General features: G+C 40.7%; 1 protein-coding gene across 1 annotated transcript in view; it reads right to left on the bottom strand.

Annotated features, from left to right (window-relative positions):
• Positions 1-23,879, bottom strand: part of LARS2 (leucyl-tRNA synthetase 2, mitochondrial) — a 176,960-nt gene that overhangs the window by 77,823 nt on the left and 75,258 nt on the right. The window contains exons 6-7 of the mRNA XM_037848996.1: positions 18,500-18,589; positions 8,491-8,634 (exon numbers count right to left, since the gene is read on the bottom strand). Coding sequence (XP_037704924.1) covers positions 8,491-8,634; positions 18,500-18,589 — 234 coding nt within the window. The remainder of the gene's footprint in view (positions 1-8,490; positions 8,635-18,499; positions 18,590-23,879) is intronic.

The following is a 23,879-nucleotide window of genomic DNA, read 5'->3' as shown; positions in this document are numbered from 1 at the left end:
AACTTGAAAACCATTAACCTATTCAACTCCCATCATTTAATATATGAAAAATGGGGTTCCTGGAGGTCACATGATTTCCCTAAACACACTCAACCCTTTAGCAGAAGACCCAAGATAATAAATAATCCAGGTCTTCTGATCCTTCTGGGACCACCTTGCTCAGTTTCCAGCTATCTCTTTGCCAATAAAACAAGCTGCAAAAACTAGGAATAAACTTTCCTTCAGTTTTTACATTCCATGTATTATGCTAATCAGACTTCAGACTTCACCTGGAAGACAAAAAATTATTGTATTTAATACTCATCTAATCTGAAGTCATATTGTAAGGTTTCTGTGTGGTTACCATTTAGCATGCAGAAGTATGCTATGATTTGAAAAGGGGCCTTTTCATCACTTTTGCTAGAATAGGTCTGAATAGACAGCCTCTGTTGCTCCAGAGGTACACCATCTGAATGAAGATGCTTTAGGGAGCAGTTGAAACAGAACTGTACATTAATGTGTCTGAAAATGAGCCAATGGTTAAGAACATGAACCAATAAGAGATGCGCTGAAACAAATATCTATTCTAAAAGGCCAATCAAAGAGGCTTTAGTAAGACAAAATATAATCAAGAATAAGAAAGAGAAAGATTAAAACTAAAAAGCTGGGAATAAAAAGAGGATTAAATATAACATGGCTAATCTGATTCTCTCTTTAAAGAAGCAAAAGTAATGTCAGGAATAAATCCGTACTTCCCGAGAGGACAGTGAGTGAACTAGCGTTAAGAACAAAGTGCATCATGACCTCAAATAAGAATTCTAAAAGAAGTGGTTTGAAAAACATGACACATCGTAGAAGATTTGGGTGAAAAAAAGTTTCAGGCAAACTAGGAGGTATGACCTTATAAAACAAGTGGATTTATTAGCTGTTAAGGAGAGGGGTGAGAAATGAACCTTGAGAGCTGGACACAGATTTGAGATAGGAGAAGATTTAATTAAAAAGGGCATTTTTTTTTAAAGGTTAACACTTCGCTTACTTCTGAGTCAGTGAGATATGATTAGCAATTCCTTCTGAACTATAATTTGTATATTCTTTTCTACAACTTTTCCTTGCTGCCAAGAGTTCTTTATTCTTTTCTAAGAATCATTTTGATATAATCACTCCAAAGCCACAGTGCATGAGTTCTAATAAAGGAAAATCAATTCTGAAAACAGTAAGATGTTTAAGAATCTACAGGTCCTCTCTAGACTATTCTAGATATTCGGAATAAACTTTCTCTTCACACTATGGTTCTATCTCCTGCTTTGACTTTGGCATGAAGTTATGAAGGAAGTTTTTATACATTAAAAAAAACTTACTTGGCATGACATTTACCTTGCTTGAATTTAGAGAGGACATGATAAATAAATAGACATAAAGCCTCTCTATGATAGCTATACTTTAACCTCTCTCTCTGAATTGCGATATGTGTTTTCAGCAGGATTCCTTTATTGTAGTACCCCAATGCAAAATATTTATTTACAAATACAATTCTGCTACCCAAGAGTTTCACCTCCAGTGAAGGTGCTTTGTTTTGATTTGTTTTCAGTTTGCTTTTATGTTTTCCAAATCAGGGCAGGGATCAAAAAGTGTGGGGAACCCTGAGCCAGATGGTCTCTCAAGTTCCTTCTAGTTTTAAAATCCAGATGTCTCCCTAAGCCAAAGAACTGCACTAGTGACACCAGCCTTTTCTCAAGGCGACCCCTCAGCATGGTCTCCTTCCTCTAGATGGAGTCCAGGCTAACGCCTTGAGAAGGAAGGAGGCCTTTAGACCCAAAAAGGCCGAGCAGGTCGCTCAGAAGAGACTACTCAAGGGTTAAGAGGAAGGTTTAGTGTTTGCTTTGAGTTACTTTTTCCTGATCAAATTTACATTTATTTACAATTTATCACATTGTCAATACAGCATAAGAAGTATATTAATTTATTTGCCTCATTTCCCTTTGCTGTCATTCCTTCCAACTGGGAAACAAACAAAAAAAGAAACCCTCCTGTGTGCAGAGCACATGTGCCACTCCGGAGGCTCTGTGTTTCCTTCCTAAGTTCTATCGTTCTCATACAATTTGGAGTGGGTGTGGGCAGGAATGGCTGTCTTCAATTCCCTGACAGGGAGGCACAGTGGAATGTGGGCAAGAATCCAGGGGTAAGGGAAATACGGTTCATACAGAGAATTAAATGAATGAGACCACGCAAACCTGTGAATAAGCATTTGGTGGGAGACCTGGCAGTGGGAAAGGAAGACCATGCATTTAGGGAGAGGAAACCTAATTGAATGTATCATCTCTGGAGTCTGCTGATACCTTTAGTTTCTGAATCCCAGAATCAGGGCCCAGCCCTGCACCAATCCTGGTGACCTGTCCCCAGGCAGAATTTGTCCTTTGGCCTACTGACAGCCAACTAGCTGCCTCCTCCCGGCAGCCCCATCTCAACTGCGATCAGGACACCTGAGGTTATGTCAGTTCCTAATCTCCTCTAGGCAGCCTCTTGCTTACCTGGGAAGGAGAGCTGAGGACTGCCAGCCTCAAACTGCCTCCTTCGGTATTGCCTCTGCTCAAACCAACTCCCACCTGAGCCCTTGCACACTGGGAGAGACTGGAAGGTGGAGAAGAACAGAGCTCAACTTGTAATAGCTTAGGAGAGATAAGATCCTGGAGAGGCAGGGAAAATAGAGACAAGAAATAAAATACTATGTAAGAAGGTGTAGAATTTAATTAGTTTTGTAAGACAGGGAGACAAAACCAGATCCTGAGACCCAGGAGGCAGAGCCTGCCATTTCCAAAGGGAAAGATGGCTGGGCCATGGGGGCAAATTCTGGCTGGAAGACAGGGCACTCAGAGGGTGTATGAGCACTAGTTTGAGAGTCCACGGGTTGAGAGCCTTTATCAGCTCGACACTCCTACCACTCAATATTTTTTTAAGAGGGGAAAGGATAATGCCTCCCTCAGCCTTGACTGACCAGAGGAACATGGTAGGGATAAATGTGATGATAGTTTTAAAACCACAGGGCTTTTAAGAGAAAAGCCTCACAGTAGATAAACCTAAGCATTATGATCATTAAATCCCAACCCTGGCCTGTGTCTTCAAGGCTTTTTGTCCTGATGGTCCTGCAGAGAAGCTGACATGTCTTGCTCTTCTTGGTTCTCGGTCATTTTGCCCTCTCTGTGCACACCAACCACATGAAGGCCTGGCAATCAAGGCACTGCATCTTAGGATCTTTCTTGGGGGCAGAAGGCAGGGTGGGGCCAAGTCACAAAAGCCTACTGACCAATCCCTTTGCAAAGCTTCCTGAGTGCACAGGGATGCGTTGGTTGCTGTTACTGAGAGGCATTTCCTGGCACGACCTGTGAGCCAGCCTCTGTTCTGGGACTGGGAGAAGAAAGCCAGGTCACGGGCTCAATTTTCAAGGGGTGGCTGAATGCTTTCATAAGCAACCCAGGGCCTCAGGGTTGTAACAAGGGCACTCGAGGGTCCCCATTCCAGAGTTCAGGTGACTTGCGTACTCAGGGGGCATTATGCACGTTGGAGACCACACCCTGCTCTGCTGCTCCGCCTTGGCTATCTGTGCTCTAGCCTCCTCCGCCATCTGCTGGAATAGCTCTTAGCACAATTCTCCTCCCTTTCCCTCACCTTCTCTCCTCTTCAGCCCATGGTTTCACTCTCTGCAGGCTAAGAAAAGACCAATGTATTCTGTAAAGGCATCTTTTCTGTATCTGCAAGCTTGCAGGTGAAGTCAGAAGAGGAGAGGCACAAAGCGGATAGGGAAACAGGGAACTTATTTCCTCCCATCCCTACTGATCTCACAAAGGCTGCATTGTTGCTTGTCACCTTCTCACCAGCAGAAATTCTACTTGGAAATACTTAGTGAGGTTTCCTGAATGTCTGGAAGGCAACAAAACACTCCCTTACAGACATTCTGCGCATCCCATCTTTCATTTCCTCTTTGGAACTGGGCAGACTTAGGGTCCCTCCTCTTCTTCCTCCTCCTTGCCAACCCTTGACCTCTACACTCTCCTGCAGTGTGACGGTGCTCCCACTGACTATGACTGCCCGTATCTGTGACTGTCTCCTGCATGGGTTTCCAAGCTCCTTAAGAGCAGGGACCTCAGTTTTTCTGTTCTGTATTCTTAGCACCCAGTCCAGGGTCTGGCCAGGCACTCAGGAATGAATGAATTCAGATCACCTCAGAAAGCAGTATAGACTGTTGGTTAGGAGCTCAAGCACCTGGATCTGAAGCCCAGTGCTGTTACTCGTTACCAGTGTGAGCCTAAGTTTCCTCATCAGTAAAATGGGGATAACAGCAGTCCCTACCCTCAATGGGTTAATGTGAGGGTTAAATAAGATGGCATAAATAAAGATCTGAGCAAGGATCAGGGATAATCAGGCAGGAAATGGAGGGTGAACATGAACTTTGTTCACATTATAGCAGTTGCCAATGAGTCAGATTTACTCCTAAAAATGTGGAAAATATAACTGCCAACTGGAGCAGGAGGGAGGTGTCTAAGCTAGCACAATCAGGGGGTGCTTATGTCTGTCTTAACCAGTCCCCCAGGGGCTGAAGGCATGCAATGCAGCCTTAGGGGGCAACAGGAAGCAGCAGCAGAAATCAAAATCACAGATCTCTTAGAAAAGTTCACATGGGAGGCCTTCTTTCTATTTGTCTCTCTTTCCAATCATCACCCTGCTGTCAGGCGTTCCAGACTCTGAATACCCTTTGCTTTCTGTATGCAACTCTCAAATCCACCCCCCCCCCCTTGCTCTCACCTCAGCAGTGCTGCCCACACAAGATCCCTCCCACATATCTCTGCCAAGACTAATTCACATTCTTCAGATACTCCTACTGCAAGTTTTCTTTTTCACAGAAAGAGTAGCTGAAATCACTTCTAACATTTCACAAAGAAAACAATCCTAGGGAGACTAGATGGGGGGTAAGGGGAGAAAAATCAAATAAATCACAGAACAAACTTAACCAAGCACTTTTTTAATACCAGGGTTCCCTGTAATTTTCACATCAAGCCTCTGTCTTTAAAATTTGTAAATTAAATGAATGAAGGGATGGCTCCTTCACAAAGGCACCTTCCAAGCAGACCACCAGCTATACGTCACAGAAGAAGTTCTCAGAGCTGCAAAATACAAAGCTCTAAAGATAACTGACGAGCACAGCTCACTGGTCATCACAGTACCCATTCTCCATCTCCTTCCCTCTCGTCCACTTTGACTATATTAAAAACTAAAAAGCCCAAGCCAGCTTTCCTAGTCTTCCTAGAAGATGGGGATGGCCACACGACACATATGGGGCTAACAGGACATCAGTGAAATTGCTAAGGGTTTCTGGGATAGTTCTTGCTGTCCAGATAAAAGGAACAGTCACTGACCCTGCTCCTTCTGCCTCTTTCTGTCCTGAATGGAAATGTGATGTCTTTAGCTGCAGCAGCTATCTTGAAACCATGAAGTGATGTGCAGGAAGGAAAGGTCCAGACAAGCATGGAGATGACAACTCAGAGCCCCACCACTGTTCAGTCCTAGCAACTGTGATTTGTTGTATGAGAAAAGTAACTTCCCAATTGTTTAAGCCTCCACAATTTGAGTTTTCAATTACTTGCTGCTGAAAGCATGACTAACTGATTCAATAGCTGTTCCTTATCTACATAGCAGGAACTTTTCACTAATTCAAGAATATTTCTAGCATACTGGTTTTAAGGCAGATGTCCTATCTCATTTGATCTTCTTTGTTTTGATCCATGTATCTAAGCACCTATTATTCGCACCTCTCACCTCCAAGTCTCATGGATAGCCTACAAAAACACAGATCTAACCATGTCATTCCCTTCTTTAGAATCCCTTAGAATCCCTTAATGGTTTCCCATAGTCCCCATGGTAAAGCCTAAATTCCTTAAGATCTAAAAGGCCCTACCTGATCTGGCCCCTAACCAACTCTCCAACTCCTCTAGCCCTATCTTCAGTCTCTCCTCTTGGCTCTCTCAGGTCCAGTTACAGTGTCATTCCTTCAGCTTCTTAAACCCATGTATTGTTTTAAGGCCACCATACATGCTGTTCCCTCTATGGGGTAGGCTTCCTTCTCTCCAGCTTTATGGCCCACCTAACCCTTATATCCCTGTTTGTAGACCATACAGTAAATTTTTCATTTCAGATATTATACTATTCTGTTCTAGATTTCCAGTTAATTCTTTTGTTATAGTTTCCATTTCTTTCCCGAGATTCTCCATCTGTTCATTCATTATGACCATCTCTACCTTTAAGTCCTAGAACATTTCTATATTAGATTCCTTAAAGGTCTTACCTGCCAATTCCAACATTTGCATCATCTCAGGGCCTGTTTCTATTGGGCTGCCTTTTTTCTTGATTGTGGGTGACACTTTCCTGCTTTTTGCTAGTCTAGTAATTTTTTATTTTATGCTGGACATTGCAGATTAAACTTTGTAGGGAGTCTAGATTATGTTTTCTTCCTGTAAAGGTGGTAAGTTTTGTTCTGGCAGCACCTTTTGAACCTGTCAGGCTTTATTTTATTTTTTATTACAGTGAATTATTTTGATTTTAATAGGTTGTCATTCTTACTCCTAATGCATGGCCTTTTTGGGTCTCAACTGAATACCCTTAGCAGGGCCATAATTCCAAGGCTCCCAGTATTGCATAGACCCTGGTATCTCTGCTCTGCACTCTTCCCCACACCAACCACTCTTCAAGGAGTCTTGCTCTGTGTTTGTACAGCCCAGCCCTCACCCAGTGATCTACAGTGAACATAGATTTCTGCTCAGCCCTACCCTCCCACATCACTCCCTCTTCTCCTGATTTTCAGGGAAAACCAAGTGCTGACCTCCAAATATAGCTTTTTCAATAAATCTGTACAGGAGTTCAGCAAGAACCAGGCGAGTCACCATGGTAACTAACCATTTCTGCTGAACAGCTGAAAATGCACAGCTGACAATTTAGAGAATAATGTTCCTCAGTTGGGTTATTACATTTCCAACCAGAAGCATAGGTCAAAACAAAAGAGCTAATTAGATGGCCTTTCCAACAATGCCTATTAGAGTCATCTGATGGGTTCTTGAGGTGACCTGGCATCCTTCCCAGTAATACAGTAGCCTCAACTGTCAGCAGATATAGGCAGCATCCTCGGCTTTGTTCTCATTCAGTCTCCAATATTACCGTATGCTTAAAAGGAGCAAGGCACTGTGTTAACAAGTTCTAATGGGTACTTTTCCAAATCCATATGTTATTCTCCGCTGCACTCTGAATAAATTATAATGGGAAAACAGCCCCATTTAAGGCATGTCTTCTGGATGAGAAAATTGGAGTTCATATTTCTATATGGCATTGAGTATTATGAGTTGGTGTGCTGCTCTTAAAACAGAAGTTCTAATTCAGCACATTTTGTAGTGATCAAAGGTTATTTATAACTTTGTGCTTTCTTTGTATTTAAGAACTGTCATATTGAATCTGACCCAAAGTCCATTTTGGTCCAGTACCCTATCTATTACAAAGCTACCCATAGGCTACTCTGGAAGGGCACAACTATGCTTCTTACAGGGACTACTGTCAGGGAAGAATGACCATGACATCCCTGAGTAGGCTTGAGGACATCTTTACCTTTTCCAACCTGTTTATGTCAATCTGATGCTAGTAAGATAAAGAGATCATAAAATTGCCATGTGAAGTGTTCCTAATTTATTCTAATCACTCACCTCTGGAGTTTCAAGAAGATGACGCTTCAATTCCAGTAACCTGAAACTTAATAGGCTTAAAGAATATCTTATACGGAGTGGCTCCAGCATAAACAGATCTGGCTGTTTTGCCCAAACAATTCACGATTTAATAAGTAAGCCGCCTCCTTCAACCATTGGCTTTGCATCGAATGCCTGAACATGTAAAGAGTCAGAAGGCATCTTAAAGACCACTTGGTCAAATCCCCTCATTTTATGAGGTCCAGGGACCTACACCAGTTTACATTGTTAGTCAGGGATACAACCAGAGCTAAAATCCAGAACTTTGATTCCTGGCATTCTGGCCTTCCTGGATGGAGGCTGGCCATCTCTCCACTCTTTTTAGATGGTCTTCTCTGGATGCTATGAAATTTCATTCTATCTTTCTTGAGGTCTTATCAGAACTATACAAAGAGAGATACTTTTTTCTTCCTTAGCTTTATTGCTAATATAATTTTGGATAAAGCTGAATGTTTCTTGGCCTTTGTGGCAGTACAATGATTCAGTGAGTTGAAAGGTCAGTGAACAACAGCCTACAACGACCTCCAGATACCATTCTTGACTCTCAACAAGAGACTCAAACTTATCACCCTCTGAGTAACCCTGATGCTCACCTGCTTCCTGTCTGCACAACTACATCTCTGAGAGCCCTTCCTAGAGTTCCCTGCCATCAGAGGAGCTCTCCGCACACAGGAGATTTTAGTGTTACATGTTATCACGTAAGGCATTGTTGGGGAGCCTCCAAGCTGACACTCACCTTTGCATATGCAGTTGTCTTAATAAACCACTGTTTGAGGTACTTCTGTTCCACCTTTGCTCCAGAACGCCATGAACAACCATGTTCATCCACCTGCTCATTGGCAAGCACCGTTTGATCCACTGGGTCCCAGTTAACCAAGGCCTGTATAATTCATGAAACAAAATAATGCAATCTGATGAGTTCTCATAACAGGATCACTTCAAGGTTCCCTATCACGTGAGAGGATCAAAAGTGCAATAGCTCTACTCTGAGACTTGAGGGCATCTCTTTGGAGGATTGCTCAGCAAAGAAACCATTAGGCAAGCTGTAAAAAGAAAACACAAACTGCTTCTGTGCTTTCATTTTATTAGAATGGGCTTGTGAAGGAAGCCTGTAAACATGTGTCTAACTTAAGTTTGCTATCTTCTTGCATGAAAGCATGCACTTGTAGGATTGTTAATTTTAGTGAACAGAGAAAAAGAAGAAAAAAATGATACTTATTACTACTCAGCAGAATTGGGTTATTTTAAGGGAAACAAATATATTTATTTTACCATAAAGAGCTAACATTTATTGAGTGATTACTATATGCTAGATGCCAGGCTAAGGTTGGCTCATTTAATCCCCACAACTTTTTGAGGAAAGTATATTTATTGTCTCCATACTGCAGATGAGGAAATTGAAGGATAGAGATTAAATCACTTGCCAAAAGTAACGCAGCCAGCAAATGCTGAATACTGTCCACTTGTCCCTCCAAACCTTCTCTCCACCTTTTTCACCCTGTCCTGTGACCTAGGAAGCTGACCTCTGTGGACCATTGCCTGGCTGGGTTTGACCAGTGAGAGGTACCTGGGCTTCCTTCCCCTGGGGCCACGGCTGGCAGGGGCCACATGCCTTTGCTGAAGGCCACAGCTCCTGTCCGGCAGCCCTCTCCTGCTACAGTTACAGTTCTCCTAGGTTGCAGTAACTGCCGCCCGACGTTGCCCCTGCAGCCTAGGTGTGGTAAAGGCTTCCTTCTGTGGCCAGCACCAACTGTTTCCTCATTCCTTGAGGGTGTCCCTCAACAGTGCACATACAGTCCCTTAGTTACATTTTCTTCAATGATTCCTTTTGGATGTATCAGCTATTTTCTGCTGTGATCCTGACTGATCCAGAGGTATATCGAAAAATTACATAAAAAGTAGGGTGGGAGAAAGGCTAACCCATGTGTGGATTGTAATTTTACTATTAAAAAGCAGTATATTCATTGAAATATATAAGCTTGTAAAGCCTAGATTTGGGGAAAGACATGAATGATCTTTTGTTTCTTCTAAAATAAGCCCCCCCCCCCAAAGCCTTGAATCTCTAAATATACAGGGAAACAAAATACAGCACAAAAGTATCTTAGACCTAAAAACTTTAGGTTAATAAACCAAAGGTCGTTTACTTGTCTATTATCACTTCCTGTTTTGGGGGAAGGGAGGGGTAGCTACAATTCAAAATAAAAGGTGAAAGGAAACGGCCAAGTAACTTAATTAGACAGCTCATTCAAGAGGAAACTTGCCCCCCCAAAAACAAACAAACAAACAAAAATAAATTAAAACTGTATAAAATAGAAAAGGGAAGGAAAAAAAGTCCTATATACCTCTATGTCTGCCCATGCAAACCTCAAAGAGTATGGAAGAAGCAAACACTTGGTTTGGCACATCACAAAAATAAATAGGACTTCATTTCCTTATCAGTATTTCCCACATGGCCTGGCATCTCTCAGGCTCTAGGTTACAATATGCAATGAGGAAGATATGCTCCTAAGAGGTTTACGCATTATAATAAAACCCAGGTGTTGAATGAAAGACAAATAAAAGCAAAACACAAAAGTTTTTTTTTCCCCACTGAAAGACTGGGGGGAAGAGGAAAAACACCAAATGAAACAGAGTATCAAATCAAAGATGCATCAGCCATGAGAACCTAGTTTCTTCCCAATGGCACAATCTACATCAAGCACAGAACTGCAGTTAGGACTCAGACTTTTCATAAGTGTTAAACTAAGGGTGGCCAAAATCCAGGACCCTGGAGTTCAGGGAGGGCAGAAGGTGCAACCTCTGGAAGTCCTGGAGTTGTTCCCCAAATCCCTTTTCTCAAGACTCCTCTTTATTTCACTGTCTCTATCATATAGAGTCCCTTAACGCCAAGGTCTTTCTTTATCTGGCCTTTCTGGATTTTCACAGTTTGAACATTTACTTTGATGGATGCTCTGATTTTCAAGCAAAAGACAGTCTGCTGCAAAGAATATGATTTCTGGACAACTCACTGACTACATTCATTTCCCTGGTTGACATTTATATCCTCTTCCACACTGAAGACAACTCCATGCTCCTTAGTAGTTAACTAGACTATTACTATTAATAACAATATTTATATTTTGAAATCAACATTAAATCAATATTGGAATCATTAGAACATCTACAAACATAATGAACTCAGGAGATTTTATCTACCGCATCCCTCACAACAGTAATCTCGCAACCTCATAAAGACTTTCCAAATAAAATAATTTCCACAGTTGAGCAGGGTTAAATATTAGGTTTATTACTTTTTGTTTGAGTGATTTGTGGAAAGCTTTCTAAAGTGCACACCATAGCCCAATTACAAACATGCAGTTGTCACGGGCATAAGAAGTCAAATCTGTACAGTGATGGTGGGTACCCACCTCCTTGCCTTCTTCCCCAGCCATCTTTGGACCTGTGGGAAACTATGGGCCACCTTTAGATTATCTGGGCGATACTGTCTTGACTTTGCTTTTATCAGCTCTCCCCTCTCTGTGACTAAACAGCTGCACGGCCTGCTGCTCCTGCTTGTTTGTCTAGGTCACCTGTTTCAAACCCCCATTATTTCTTATTGCATTGTTACCACTTCCTCTTCTTCCTCTGTATCCTCCTTCCCCTTGCCTCCCTGGGCCTCACCCCTTCAAACAGGGTGCCAGTCCTTTCTAGATCATATCCTCCATTAGCATGCTTTTGCCTTCTGGTCAATGTATTACTCCTTGGGCACTTGGCTACTCTCCATCATTTTCCTTGCTTCATTATCCTCAAGGTCTGCTTTTTTTTTTTCCTATCAAAGAACTTTTCTGAGCAAATGTCAGAATCTTGAAGGTTGGTAATGCATAAGTTTATGGGTACTAACTTACTCAAGATCTATTCGCTTTTTCTTGAGAAAAGTATGCTTAATTAAGGAGCACCACATAGATCATATTAAAGGATCTAACTCTCAAAATCGATCCTGCTCCACTCCATCCTGAAAGGGCCTGAAATTGCACTGGGTCCAGGAGCGGCTACCCAGGCTATCACCTTCCAAGGCCACAAGGTGGCAGAGTGGGAGAGGCAGCAAATTTGTGTGCAGGGTTTCTTTCAGGTTTCTTTCCTGGAGAGGAGGCCACGCTGCAAACCTAGTTCAGGTGTGTGAATCAGCACTATCAACAATTGCCACTGAAATTGTGGAGGCAGCCGAAGACAAACTCATAATTTAGGTGGCTCTCCACAGTTCCCCAGAATGTCCCAGCACAACACATCATCATTCTTCTCCCTAATAACTTTTAAAACCACAGAGATGAAATTAATGTTTTGCCAAGTAGAGGTCTTTATATAGAAATTTATGCCTGAAAATATTTTTGTTCTGTGAGAGCAAGCACAGATTCCATTTGAAACAGAACTGAACATTTTGGTGGACAGTACTTGTTGAGAACAAAACACTTAAATGCTCTGTTCAAATACTTTCTCTAAATGTTCATTTACACATGTTATGGCAGAACTGAATTTAAGTGTTAAGGCTTTCTTTTATTAAAGAACAAAAAAGTTACATTAGAGCAAAAGTCCTAATACCTGAATTTCATTGGGTAAATATGCTTTACAAAGTACGTTACATGCAGTCTTTCTAAAGTCAATGCCATAGTTCTTAATTTCAAAAGTTTATACTTAAAAAATAAACCATAGAGAGGGTGGGGCAAGATGGTGGCATAGGGAGGTGTAGAATTTAGCTAGTACTCTGGAACAACTAGCATATAGCCAGGAACAACTAGTAAATAGTCTGAAACAACTGCTGGGGGACATCTGTGAACAGACAAACATTGTACACTAGTCTGGAATGGGTGAAACAGCTGAGATCGCAGCATAAGAACTGTAAGTAAAACTCCCCAAACTGCGGAGCTGGTGCCCCTCCCCCACTGGCAGGGCAGGCTGAGTTGGAAGACTTCCCTGTGGGAAAAAGAAGCAGTCTACTACGAGGAAGGGAAGGTAGCTAAACCAAGTTTCAATTGCGGTTTCAATGAATGAATTTGGACTACTGAATACAAGCTAGGAGCACAGATAAACCTGGAGTAAGCAGGAAAGGAATCTGGAGGTTCCTTCCAACAGAGAGGAGACAGGGTTACTGGAAAAAAAAATACATAAATAAATAAAAACAGAGGCTTTTGGAATTGGGTGAGCTCAGAATACTGGAAAACAGCTGTGTCCCAAGAAAAGGGGCACAGAGAACTGAGCACCAACTCTGGTCCTTGACTGGAACTGGGGAGCTGGGGACTGGCTCTGAAAAGGGTATTTCTTTCTTTTTTCCTTATTTTTCCTCTGGGTCTAAGTAGCTTATTAAAGAAAGCCTCAGGTATTTTCAAATGTCACTGCTGACCAAGGCAAGGGTGGAGTCAAGATAGTCAGAGAGTCAAAGGAAGAAATCAAGTGTAGGAGATAAATCCCTAAAGGGCTTACCTTCCCTGAGAAAAGGGGGTGGCAGGGCCAGTTCAAATGGTTGCCCTGGCTCAGAGAACTCAGACCCTAGAGTGTGGGGGTAAAAACAGAAATAGCTTTTAACAGAATTTGCTTCTGACACTTTCAGCCCCTAGCAGGGAGAAGGTATACTGAGAATTAAAGACAACACACCTCTTTACACTGGTGAGGAGCTGTGAGCTGACAAGCAGCACCTGCTGGGAAGGACAGGAAAAGTACAGTGTCTAGAAGCCTCACAGGAAAGTCTGACAACTTTCTGGGTCTCATCCTCAGGGAAACCTGATACTGATTATACTCTCTTCCTGAGACCTGGGCCTGTCTGGTCTGGAAAAATCTGATTGGGGTAATCAAGGAAATAAGACGCCTAGACAACAAAAAATTACAAACCACACTGGAAAAAATGAAGATATGAACCAGTCAAAGGAACAAACTTACATTTCAAATGAGACACAAGAGTTGAAACAACTAATTAAAGATCTTCAAACAAATATGTTAAATCAATTCAAAAATCAAATCAACAAAGTGAGAGAAGATATGGCAAAAGAGATGAAGGATATAAAGACATTGGGTGAACATAAAGAAGAACTTCAAAGTTTGAAAAAACAATTGGCAGAACTTATGGGAATTAAAGGCACAACAGAAGAGATGAAAAACACAATCGAGCCATACAACAGCAGATTTGAAGAGGCAGAAGAAAGGATTCAGGAACTAGAAGACAGGACATCTGCAATCCTGCACAAAAAAGAACAGATAGGGAAAAGAATGGAAAAATATGAACAGGTTCTCAGGGAACCAAACAACATGAAGCACATGAATATATGTGTCATGTGTGCCCAGAAGGAGAAGAGAAGGGAAAAGGAAATAGAAAGAATAATGGAGGAAATAATCACTGAAAATTTCGCATCTTTTATGAAAGACATAAAACTGCAGATCCAAGAAGTACAGCATACCTCAAACAGAATAGATCCAAATAGACCTACTCCAAGACATATTATAATCAGATTATCAAATGTCAAAGACAAAGAGACAAATCTGAAAGCAACAAGAAAAAAGCAATCTATCACATATGAAGGAAGCTTGTTAAGATTATGTGCAGATTTCTCAGTAAGAACCATGGAGGCAAGAAGGCAGTGGCATGATATATTTATGATACTGAAAGAGAAAAACTGCCAACCAAGAATTATATAGCCAACAAAACTGTCCTTCAAAACTGAGGGAGAGTTTAAAATATTTTCAGACAGACAGACACTGAGAGAGTTTGTGAAAAAGAGAACTGCTTTACTAGAAATACTAAAGGGAGCACTACAGGCAGATAGGAAAAGACAGGAGAGAGAGGTTTGGAGAAGAGAGTAGAAATGAAGACCATCAGTAAAAATAGTAAAGAGAGAGAGGGAGAGAAAAATAAAAATAAAATATGACATATAAAATCCAAAAGACAAAATGGTAGACGGTAGACATTATATTGAGTAAAATGAGCTAGAAACAAAAGGACAGATACTCTATGGACTCACCAATATGAACTAACATTGATGAGTGAAATTTGAGAGCTAAAGTTGAGAACACAGGTTGTCAGGAGATAGAAGTTAGAAAATGGACATTTGATGCTGACGGAGTACAGAAGGTTCAACAGGAATGATTGTATAGATCTAGAAATGGATAGCATAATACTGTGTGATAGCAGCACGATATTGTAAGTACTCTGAACAAAGATGAGCGTGAGTATGGTTGAAAGTGGAAGGCTAGGAGCATGTCAGACACCAGAAGGAAAGATAGAAGATAAAGACTGGGATTGTATAACTTAGCAAAACCTAGAATGGTCAATGATGGTGATTAAATTTACTAATATAGGAATGTTTTAATAGAGGGAGAGCAAATGAATGTCAACATTGCAAGGTGTTGAAAATTGAATGGTATAGGGGAAAAAAATACAATCAATGCAAACCAGAGTCTATTGTTAATGGTAATATTGTAAGATGCTTCCATTAATTGTAACAAAGGCAATATACTAAAGCTAAATGTCTATAAGAGGGGGGTATAAGGGAGTGATTTGGGATTCTTGGTGGTGTTGTTGCTGTCTGACCTTTTCATTGTATTTTATTTTATTTTTATTTTTCTTCTATCTTTTATATTTTTCTTCTTCATTTTTTTCCTCCTTTTCCTCTGTTTTTTTTTTTGCAGAAGAAATGGAAATGTCCTCATATAGATTGTGGTGGTGAATGCATAATTAAGTAATTATACTGGGAATCTTTGATTGCTTACTTAGAATGGATTGTATGGTGTGTGGATAAAGCTGTTTAAAAAATAAACAGAGGGAAACAAGCGCTGGAGAAAACGTGGAGAGAGGGATACACCTATTCACTGTTGGTAGGGAAGTAGAATGGGGCAGCCCACTTGGAGGACAGTGTGGTGGCTCATAGGAAGCTAACTATGGGGTTGGCATATAGTCCCGCAACCCTGTTATTAGGTATATACTTGGAAGAACTGAGAGCAGGGACATGAATGGGCATTGCACACTGGTGTTTATTCTGGCAGTATTCATAATTCACAATGGATGGAGGTGACCTAAGGGTACATTGACTGATAAACGGAATGGTGAACTGTGGTGTAAACATACAATGGAATACTGAGTGGTGGCAAGAAGAAATGAAGTTGTGAGGTATGCAACTAGGTGAATGGACCTTGAAGACAGTATGCTGTGTGAAATAAGCCAGAATCGAAAAGACAAACATCATAAAGCCTCACTAATATGGACTAACTATAATGTGCAAACTCGGAATTGAATCTGAGAGCATAGGTTATCAGGGGAAGGCTTATGGTAAAAGTTCCTAGACTGTAAGCTCTTACAGCAGTCCCATCTATTCAAGAATTGTAATGGTTATTTCTAAATTCTGAGATAATGGGCTGTTTGTGTATAACCTGGTCGGTCCCTGGAACTTCAGCATCTGTGTAACACCTGAGACTCAGAGCCAGAGTTTGGCAGCTATGAATGTCAACATTATCCCATACAGCAAATGTTAAAGAAGCTGAAAAAGAGATCAGACTTTAATTAGAGGTATGAACAAAATGGACTTTGTTAGGACTAAGGTAAACCAGATGAAAGGGAAAAGGATGATATTGACTGTGTTTTAAAACTTTGACTTCTGTGTGAGACCAAAAGAAGAGATATTTATTTGGTGGAAAATCTATATTTTCTGTAGCATGCTAAATAATCTAACTTGTATGGTCAGTTTATTCAAACACCACAATTACATGGAACCTTGAATAGGGAGTGAGATCTGGTTGGTTTGTACAGGTTAGCATGAAACCCTGATACATCCCAGAATAATTTGGGCAGAGGATAAAAAGTATTTGCAAAGCTCCCTTAAGGGACTGGGGAAAAATTGGAATACTAAACTTCCCCACCTGGGGAATTCCTGATATTCTTGCAAGCACTGGGGACTACCATTGTAATAGGCCAGTCCCTCGATCTTGGGGCTTGCCCTTATAAAGCTTGTTACTGCAAAGGAGAAGCTAAGTCTATTTATAATTGTGCCTAAGAGTCACCCCCAGAGAACCTCTTTTGTTGCTCAGATGTGGCCTCTCTCTCTAAGCCAACACTGCAGGTACTCACTGCCCTCCCCTCTATGTGGGACATGACTCCCAGGGGTGCAAATCTCTCTGGCAATGTGGGACATTACTCCCAGGGATGAGCCTGGCCCCAACTTCGTGGGATTAAGAAAGCCTTCTTGACCAAAAGGGGGAAGAGAAATGAAACAGAGTAAAGTTTCAGTGGCTGAGAGAGTTCAAATGGGGTCAAAAGGTCATTCTGGAGGTTATTTTTATGCATTGTATAGATATCCCTTTTTAGTTTTTAGTGCATTAGAATAGCTAGAAGGAAATACCTGAAATTGATGAACTGCAATCCAGTATGCTTGATTCTTGAAGAAAATCTTATAACTATATAGCTTACACAGGATGACTATGTGATTATGAAAACCTTGCAGCCCACACTCCCTTTATCCACTGTATGGACAGATGAGTAGAAAAAAGAGGAAATAAAGATAAATGAATAATGGGGGGAGGGGGAGTATGAGATGTTTTGGGTGTTCTTTTTTACTTTTATTTTTATTTTTATTTCTTGGAGTAATGAAAATGTTCAAAAAACTGATTGTGGTGATGAACGTACAACTGTATGATGATACGGTGAACAAGTGATTACATACTTTGGATGATTTTATGTCATGTGAATATATCTCAATAAAATTTGCATAAAAAATAAACCATAGAAATTGAATGCTGACTGACATCAATATGGTTTATATTTTAAAGTCAATTTGAAAATAGCCATCCATAAAAAGAGATCTACCTTGAAAAAAATACTTCAGATTAGGGCTAACTCTAATCTTCTTACAATGTATCAAATGTACAGTTCTCCATTCTATTTTTTATTTTTTTAAGATCATGGTATTTTACTGGTGACTTAAAAAAAAAAAAACAACAAAATTAATACAACTAAAAACACTGAACTCAGCCACTAGCAATAGAAACACCACCTTTTAAAGTGAAAAGTCACAAAATAATCTATAATCTAAATTGTTATTCCCTAATATCTGTCCATAGACAGGCTATCTCAAAATTCGCCAGAAAACCTTAGATTTTATTTGTTTACTTTCTATTTTTCAACATAGTTACTCCCAGGAACTCCACAAGTGCATTCAGATGGGCATTTACTGAGTACCTACTCTGTGCCAGGAACCACTCCTGATTCTTCACAAGCATCCACCTGTTTAAGCCTCAGAACAACCCTGAGATAGGGAAAAGGGCTTATGGCGGGTAGAATAATGACCCCCAAAAGATGTCAATGTCCTAATCCCTGCAACTTGTGAATATGTCACCTTATAAAGTAAAAGACCTTTGCAGGTGTGGTTAAGTTAAAGACCTGAGATGGGTAGATTATGCTGGATTATTTAGGTGGATCCTTATAGGAAAAAGAGTCCGAGTCAGAGAAGGAGGTGCGAAGATGGAAGCAGAAGTCAGGGAGCTTTGTGATAGGCTGCTGGCTTTGAAGATGGAAGGGGGCCAAAAGCCAAGGGATGCAGACAGCCTCTAGAAGGTGCAAAAGGCTCTCCTAGAGCCTCCAAAAGGCTGGTTGTGTGGGAAATATCACAAACTTTAGCTAGTGTTCAATTTCACCACTACTGTACACACAGGGTTTCTTTGTTTCTTATTTAACAATGGTGCATTCTAAGATGGAGTTTTACACAACTTTAAAAGTGCAGCTCATTTCAACTTACCTCCTTTTGATAGGTCAGCCCAGCTTCATAAAGTTTAATAAAGAGGTACTGAGTCCATTTGTAGTAATCTGGCAAACACGTAGTTATTTCCTGTCAAAGAGAGAAAAAAACACATATAGGCCATTGTAAACATTTCCCCCAATGCATGAATGAGCCTTGCAATTCTATTTTGAGAGGCAATGAGACTGCAAAAATATTTGCCAAACTATTATATTCTCACCAATTCGTAAAGTGAAGGAAGAAACAATTTGTTGTGTGGAGATAGATGTTATACAAAGGTTACCCCCACCTTTCACAGGATATGTTCAATGATGAAACTCAACTTCAAGTATTCTGCACAGTCCCTTTCTCTCCCTGCAGGGAATTACCAGTGAATTACATTGTAAGGAAAAAATCAGGTATTACTATTTTTGCCAGCACACACATTTTAGAGTCCATGAAGCTAAATCACGAATGCAGCTCATTTTGAAAGAATCACAACATTCAAGAGGAATACTTGTCCACTTCAGTATGATCCGCATTTGAAACAAACCTTGTGTTTCTACATATCACTAGGGCCTCGCGGCTTCTTTAGATTCATTATTCCATATATTCCAATGTGTGAATTGGGAAGACCCATTAAAAACATTATCAAATATTAAACTTAGTCAGTGAAAAACCACCTGCTTTTTATTTCAAAGCCTAAATCAAATGTTCCCCAAATTTACTTTACGTCCTGAAAATATATTTGCTATATAACCTTTACATATAGGCTATTGATTAACCAGCCTACAGGGTTTGAAATTGATAAAGTCAAACAAGCATAAAAACCTCTACACTTTGTTTCCTTTATAGTGCTCGTCCTTAACTTCAAAAATAGCTTACACAGAAATGGATGAAAGGCAGGGTATATTCCAAATGGTTCCGTTTGTAATGGACTTTTAATAGAAGGCTTACTTCTATCAAAAATTCAAACAACTCTGTTTTCTTTAAGATGAATAAATGAACAGAGAGCTTAAAGCCCAGAATGGAGACAGCACGTGTGATAGGAATTGTAGGAAGACGGTGTCAGGTAAACTTCTGGTGCCCCCAAGGGGCTGTTTTTCCTGTATAAGATTCCTGGTCCTTTTATGCGCAGTTTTGTGAAAATAGCAGAGTAATAACAATTAGAAAACTTTTTTTTTAAGTGTAAATAACTCTGACCATCAGCTGCACCTTGTCCCTGCAAAAAAAGAGGTAGTATGTAACCTGACAGTCGAAATAGTCTTGCCCAAAAGGACTTGAATAGACATTTCTCCAAAAAAGACATACAAATGACCAATAAGCATGTGAAAAGATACTCAGTATCATTAGCCTTTAGAGAAATACAAATCAAAGCCACAATGAGATAAAACCTCACACCCACCAGAATGCCTATTATTTTTAAAAAAGGAAAATAACAAGTGCTGGTGAGCATGTGGAGAAATAGGAACCGTAGTACGTTGTTGGTGGGAATGTAAAATGGTGCAGCTGCTGTGAAAAACAATTCAGCAGTTCCTTTAAAAGTTAAACATAGAACTACCATATGACTCAGCAATCCACCTTCTATGCATACACCCAAAATAACTGATAGCAAAGACTTGGGCAGATAGTTGAACACCAATGTCCACTGCAGCTTTATTAAAAATAGCCAAAAGGTGGAAGCAACCCCAATGTCCATCAGCAAATGAAGGTACAAACAAAATGTGGTACATCCTTACAATGGAATATTATTCAGCCCTAAAAAGGTATGAAGTTCTGATACATGCTACTCCATGGATGAACCTTGAAGACATCACGCTTAAGTGAAATAAATCAGACACAAAGGAACAGATATTGTATGATTCTACTTATATGAAATAGCGAGAATATGCAAATTCATGAGACAGAAAGTAGACGAAGACTACAGGCTGGAGGTGGGGAGAATGGGAGTTAATGCATAATGGGTGCAGGGTTTCAGTTTGGGGAGATAGGAAAGTTCTGGTAATGGAGGTGGTGAGGGTAGCACAATATTTTACATGTAATTAATTCCACTAAATTTTATGCTTGGGATTGGTTCAGATGGGAAAGTTTATGTTGTATATATGTTCCCACAATTAAAAAAAAGAGAGAGAGAGACCAAAGAGACAATAACAACTAAATCCAATAATTGAGCGTAGACAGGATCTAATAATAGAGAAGAAAATGCCCAAAGGGACATTATTGGGACATATGAATAAATTGCAATATAGGCTGTTAAATTTCTTGAACTTGATAATTGTACTTAAGGTGCTTACAAAAGTGAATATGATTGTTCTTAGGAAAAGTACATGGAAGTATTAAGTGTTGAAGGAGCATGATATGTAACAACCTTCTCTCAAATGTTAAGAAAATAAATAAATAGATAGATGATGGATTGACAGATGAATAGAATGATATAGGAAATGTGGCAAAATGCTAAAAGTTGGTGGATCTGGGTATCTGGGTGGCAGATATGTTGGAATTTTCTGTATGGGTTTTATGTTGCTTTTGTGACTGTCCTGTAAGTTTGAAATTATTTCAAAATAAAAAGTATATATATATATATATATATATATATATATATGGCATGAAGACCACTCATCCAGGACCATTATTCCAATTGCTGACTATTTTATATTAAAGCATGCTGTTCCATCATGCTGAAATGCTTGACCCATCTGCTCAGAGGAGGCTGCAGTGTCCCGGGCACAGGGACTGTTCTCTTGTCCATTTTATTCCCATCTGCTGCATACAGGGTCTCATTACTCCGTAATGTCCACTCAGTGAGGAAATGCCAGAGCAGACACTTGCAAGGCTCACCATAGTCCAGTTTCACAAGAACTATAAACGTAGTTTATAGTTCAGAAATGCAGTTCCTGAAAAAGTCACGGAACCCTTCTGGAACCTCTCTAGATTTGCTATTAAAACAAACAAACAAACAAAAAACCCCAGCTATTTCTAGTCTTTAATGCCACATCTCAGTCAAAATCATACAAGACATCTTTCTGAAATTAAACTGCTTAAAAGTATTTACTTTAGTCAACTGGTTAGAAATTGAGACCCCCTTTTCCTGTTTTCACTGGGGACCTCTTACTCAAACCCCAGTCCTATAGACAAGGCCCTTCTGGGAGTTTTAGCATCACAAAGATGTTAACAACCCTTTCTTTCTCTCTCTAAAGCAGGGTTTATCAACCAGGACAATTCTGAACACTCTCCACATCCCACCTCCACTCCTGCAGGGAACTTCTGGTAATGCCTAGAGACATTTTTAACTGTCACAAGTGGGAGAGGGGGTGCTGCTGGTATCTAGTGGGCAGTGAAACAGCCTACAGTGCACAGGCCAGCCCCCACAACAAAGAGTTATCCAGCCCTGAATGTCAATAGCGCCAAAGTTGAAATACCCTGCTCTAAGGGTTTAGATCTCATTTGTTTGAGTCTATAACCACAAGCAGATTAAAAGAGAATCAGCCACACAAGTAGGCAGCCCCATCTCTTTGCCCACAGGAGCACTGCACAGTGCCAACACAGGCCCTCAACTAACACTGAGACCAACCAGAAGACGTGTAGTCTTGGGTTGCCGGCAGATGAAATTCTGAAACCCTATTATGCGTGCATAATGCTGTTCCCTGGGAATGAGTAATTGATTTTACTATCTAAATTTTAAATTATTTAATATGCCCCCAAGAAGCTGTCTGACTTGGAAAATCTCATATATTAAATTCATGTAATAATTTCCTATTTTGAAGTTAGAGAGGCATGCAGTGTTTTTTTTTAATACATGTTTATCCCCGTCCATGAAATAGCTGTTGCCCAAATAAATGTTTAAAGATCATCGGCTGGAATCTAGCCCACAGCACCCAAATGTTCAGACCCAGCCCTGCCTGTAACCCAGGGTTGGAGGGAGGGGTGGGACTATGTGCGTGGGGCTTCCTTTTGCCGACATCTGCCCACAGGATAGCACCAATGCGGTAAGACTTCCTGGTGAGACCACCAGAGACGTCAGATGAAGGCTGTTCACTGTGTTCCAAAATACCTTTTCATTTGTGTCTCTCCTTTCCCTGTTTTCCACATAACCAACACCTATGTTAGCACACACTTGTTTTTAATACAAAAAGCCAAGGAATTCAAAGTTATAGCCTCAAAAGCAACCACAATTTGGCCACATTCCATATAGATCTACATAAAAGTGTCAACTTTTATATCCCCCTGAGCTCTAGAAAGTGCAATCCAACTGCCAAGAGACCAAATTTACACATCTGGGATCTCAACTAGAATTATTTCTCCACACTGCAATGTTACATTCTATAATACCTGGTTTTTAGCACTTAAAATAATTTGTAAATTCACAGCCCGACAAAGAAGGTGAACTCTCTCATCCTTTGAGACCTGCCACTCACACAGTGACCGTACAAATTAACATATAAGGCAGCTCTGCTGGTAGCTCCTGCAGCATAGTGGGTCGACAGTGACAAAGTCCAAGAAGACTGAGCCACAGCGGCCTCCCTTATTGTGCCTGATATAAAAAGCATTTGGTCTGCAGAGGAAGGTTCACCGCAGTCACCTTCTAGTTGCTCCACAGCAGTCTCCTCGGAAGAATACGCCTTGCTCCAGGGAAAGAGGCTGAGAGAATGTGACCTAAGGGAAAGACAAGTCCTCATGACTCCAGTGGGGAGCCCTATGTCTGTCCTTGCATCACCACTAGTTTTGTTTCCCTCTCTATAAAACAAGTTTCTAGAGGGTTCTAGAAAGTGTTTCCTTGTTGTGGAAATAAAGGAAGAACACCCAAATGAGAACAAAGTCTATTTATTCAGAGCTTGCTATAGCAAGGGAGTCAGCCACCAGCACTTCTGTTTGGCAGACTCAACAGCAGGCAGAGGAGGAGGAAAGATTTAGAGTGTCAAAAAGAGAAGCCCTCAGGTGGGCCCTCACTGGAGGCTGCTGGCACGAAGAAGCTGGAGGTGGGCTGACTAGAAGCAGAACACCCTCCGTGATTTTTAGGGGAGCATATTTGACTTTCTCTGGTTAAAATTAGGAAGCTGTCAGTTATTGATAAAGTCCCAGTTGTTTGGGGTCTGTTGTTACAGGGACAATGGTGTGACTTCCAGGGATGTTTGCTGCACCTAATGGCCAGCTTCCTAGACCTGTTCTAGCAGCAGTGGGCCAGACTTTCCTGGTCTGGTCACTGCTGATGGTGAGTGGGTCAGAGTTTCCTGGTCATTGTCCCTTTGTATATTCAGTCTCTCACTCTCTAGGAAATGGGTAATAAGCCCATCTTTGGGGTTTATTGTTGTGAGGATAAAATATGCTTAAATATGTAAAGCACACCCCTGGGCACAAAGGAGGGATATCAAGCTTGCTACTCCCCTGGCCTTTGTTCAAAGAG

This window comes from Choloepus didactylus, chromosome 1, assembly GCF_015220235.1.
Source record: "Choloepus didactylus isolate mChoDid1 chromosome 1, mChoDid1.pri, whole genome shotgun sequence".
NCBI lineage: Eukaryota > Metazoa > Chordata > Mammalia > Pilosa > Megalonychidae > Choloepus > Choloepus didactylus.
The sequence above is the reverse complement of the archived record's forward strand: the minus strand, read 5'-3'. Positions and strand labels throughout refer to the sequence as shown.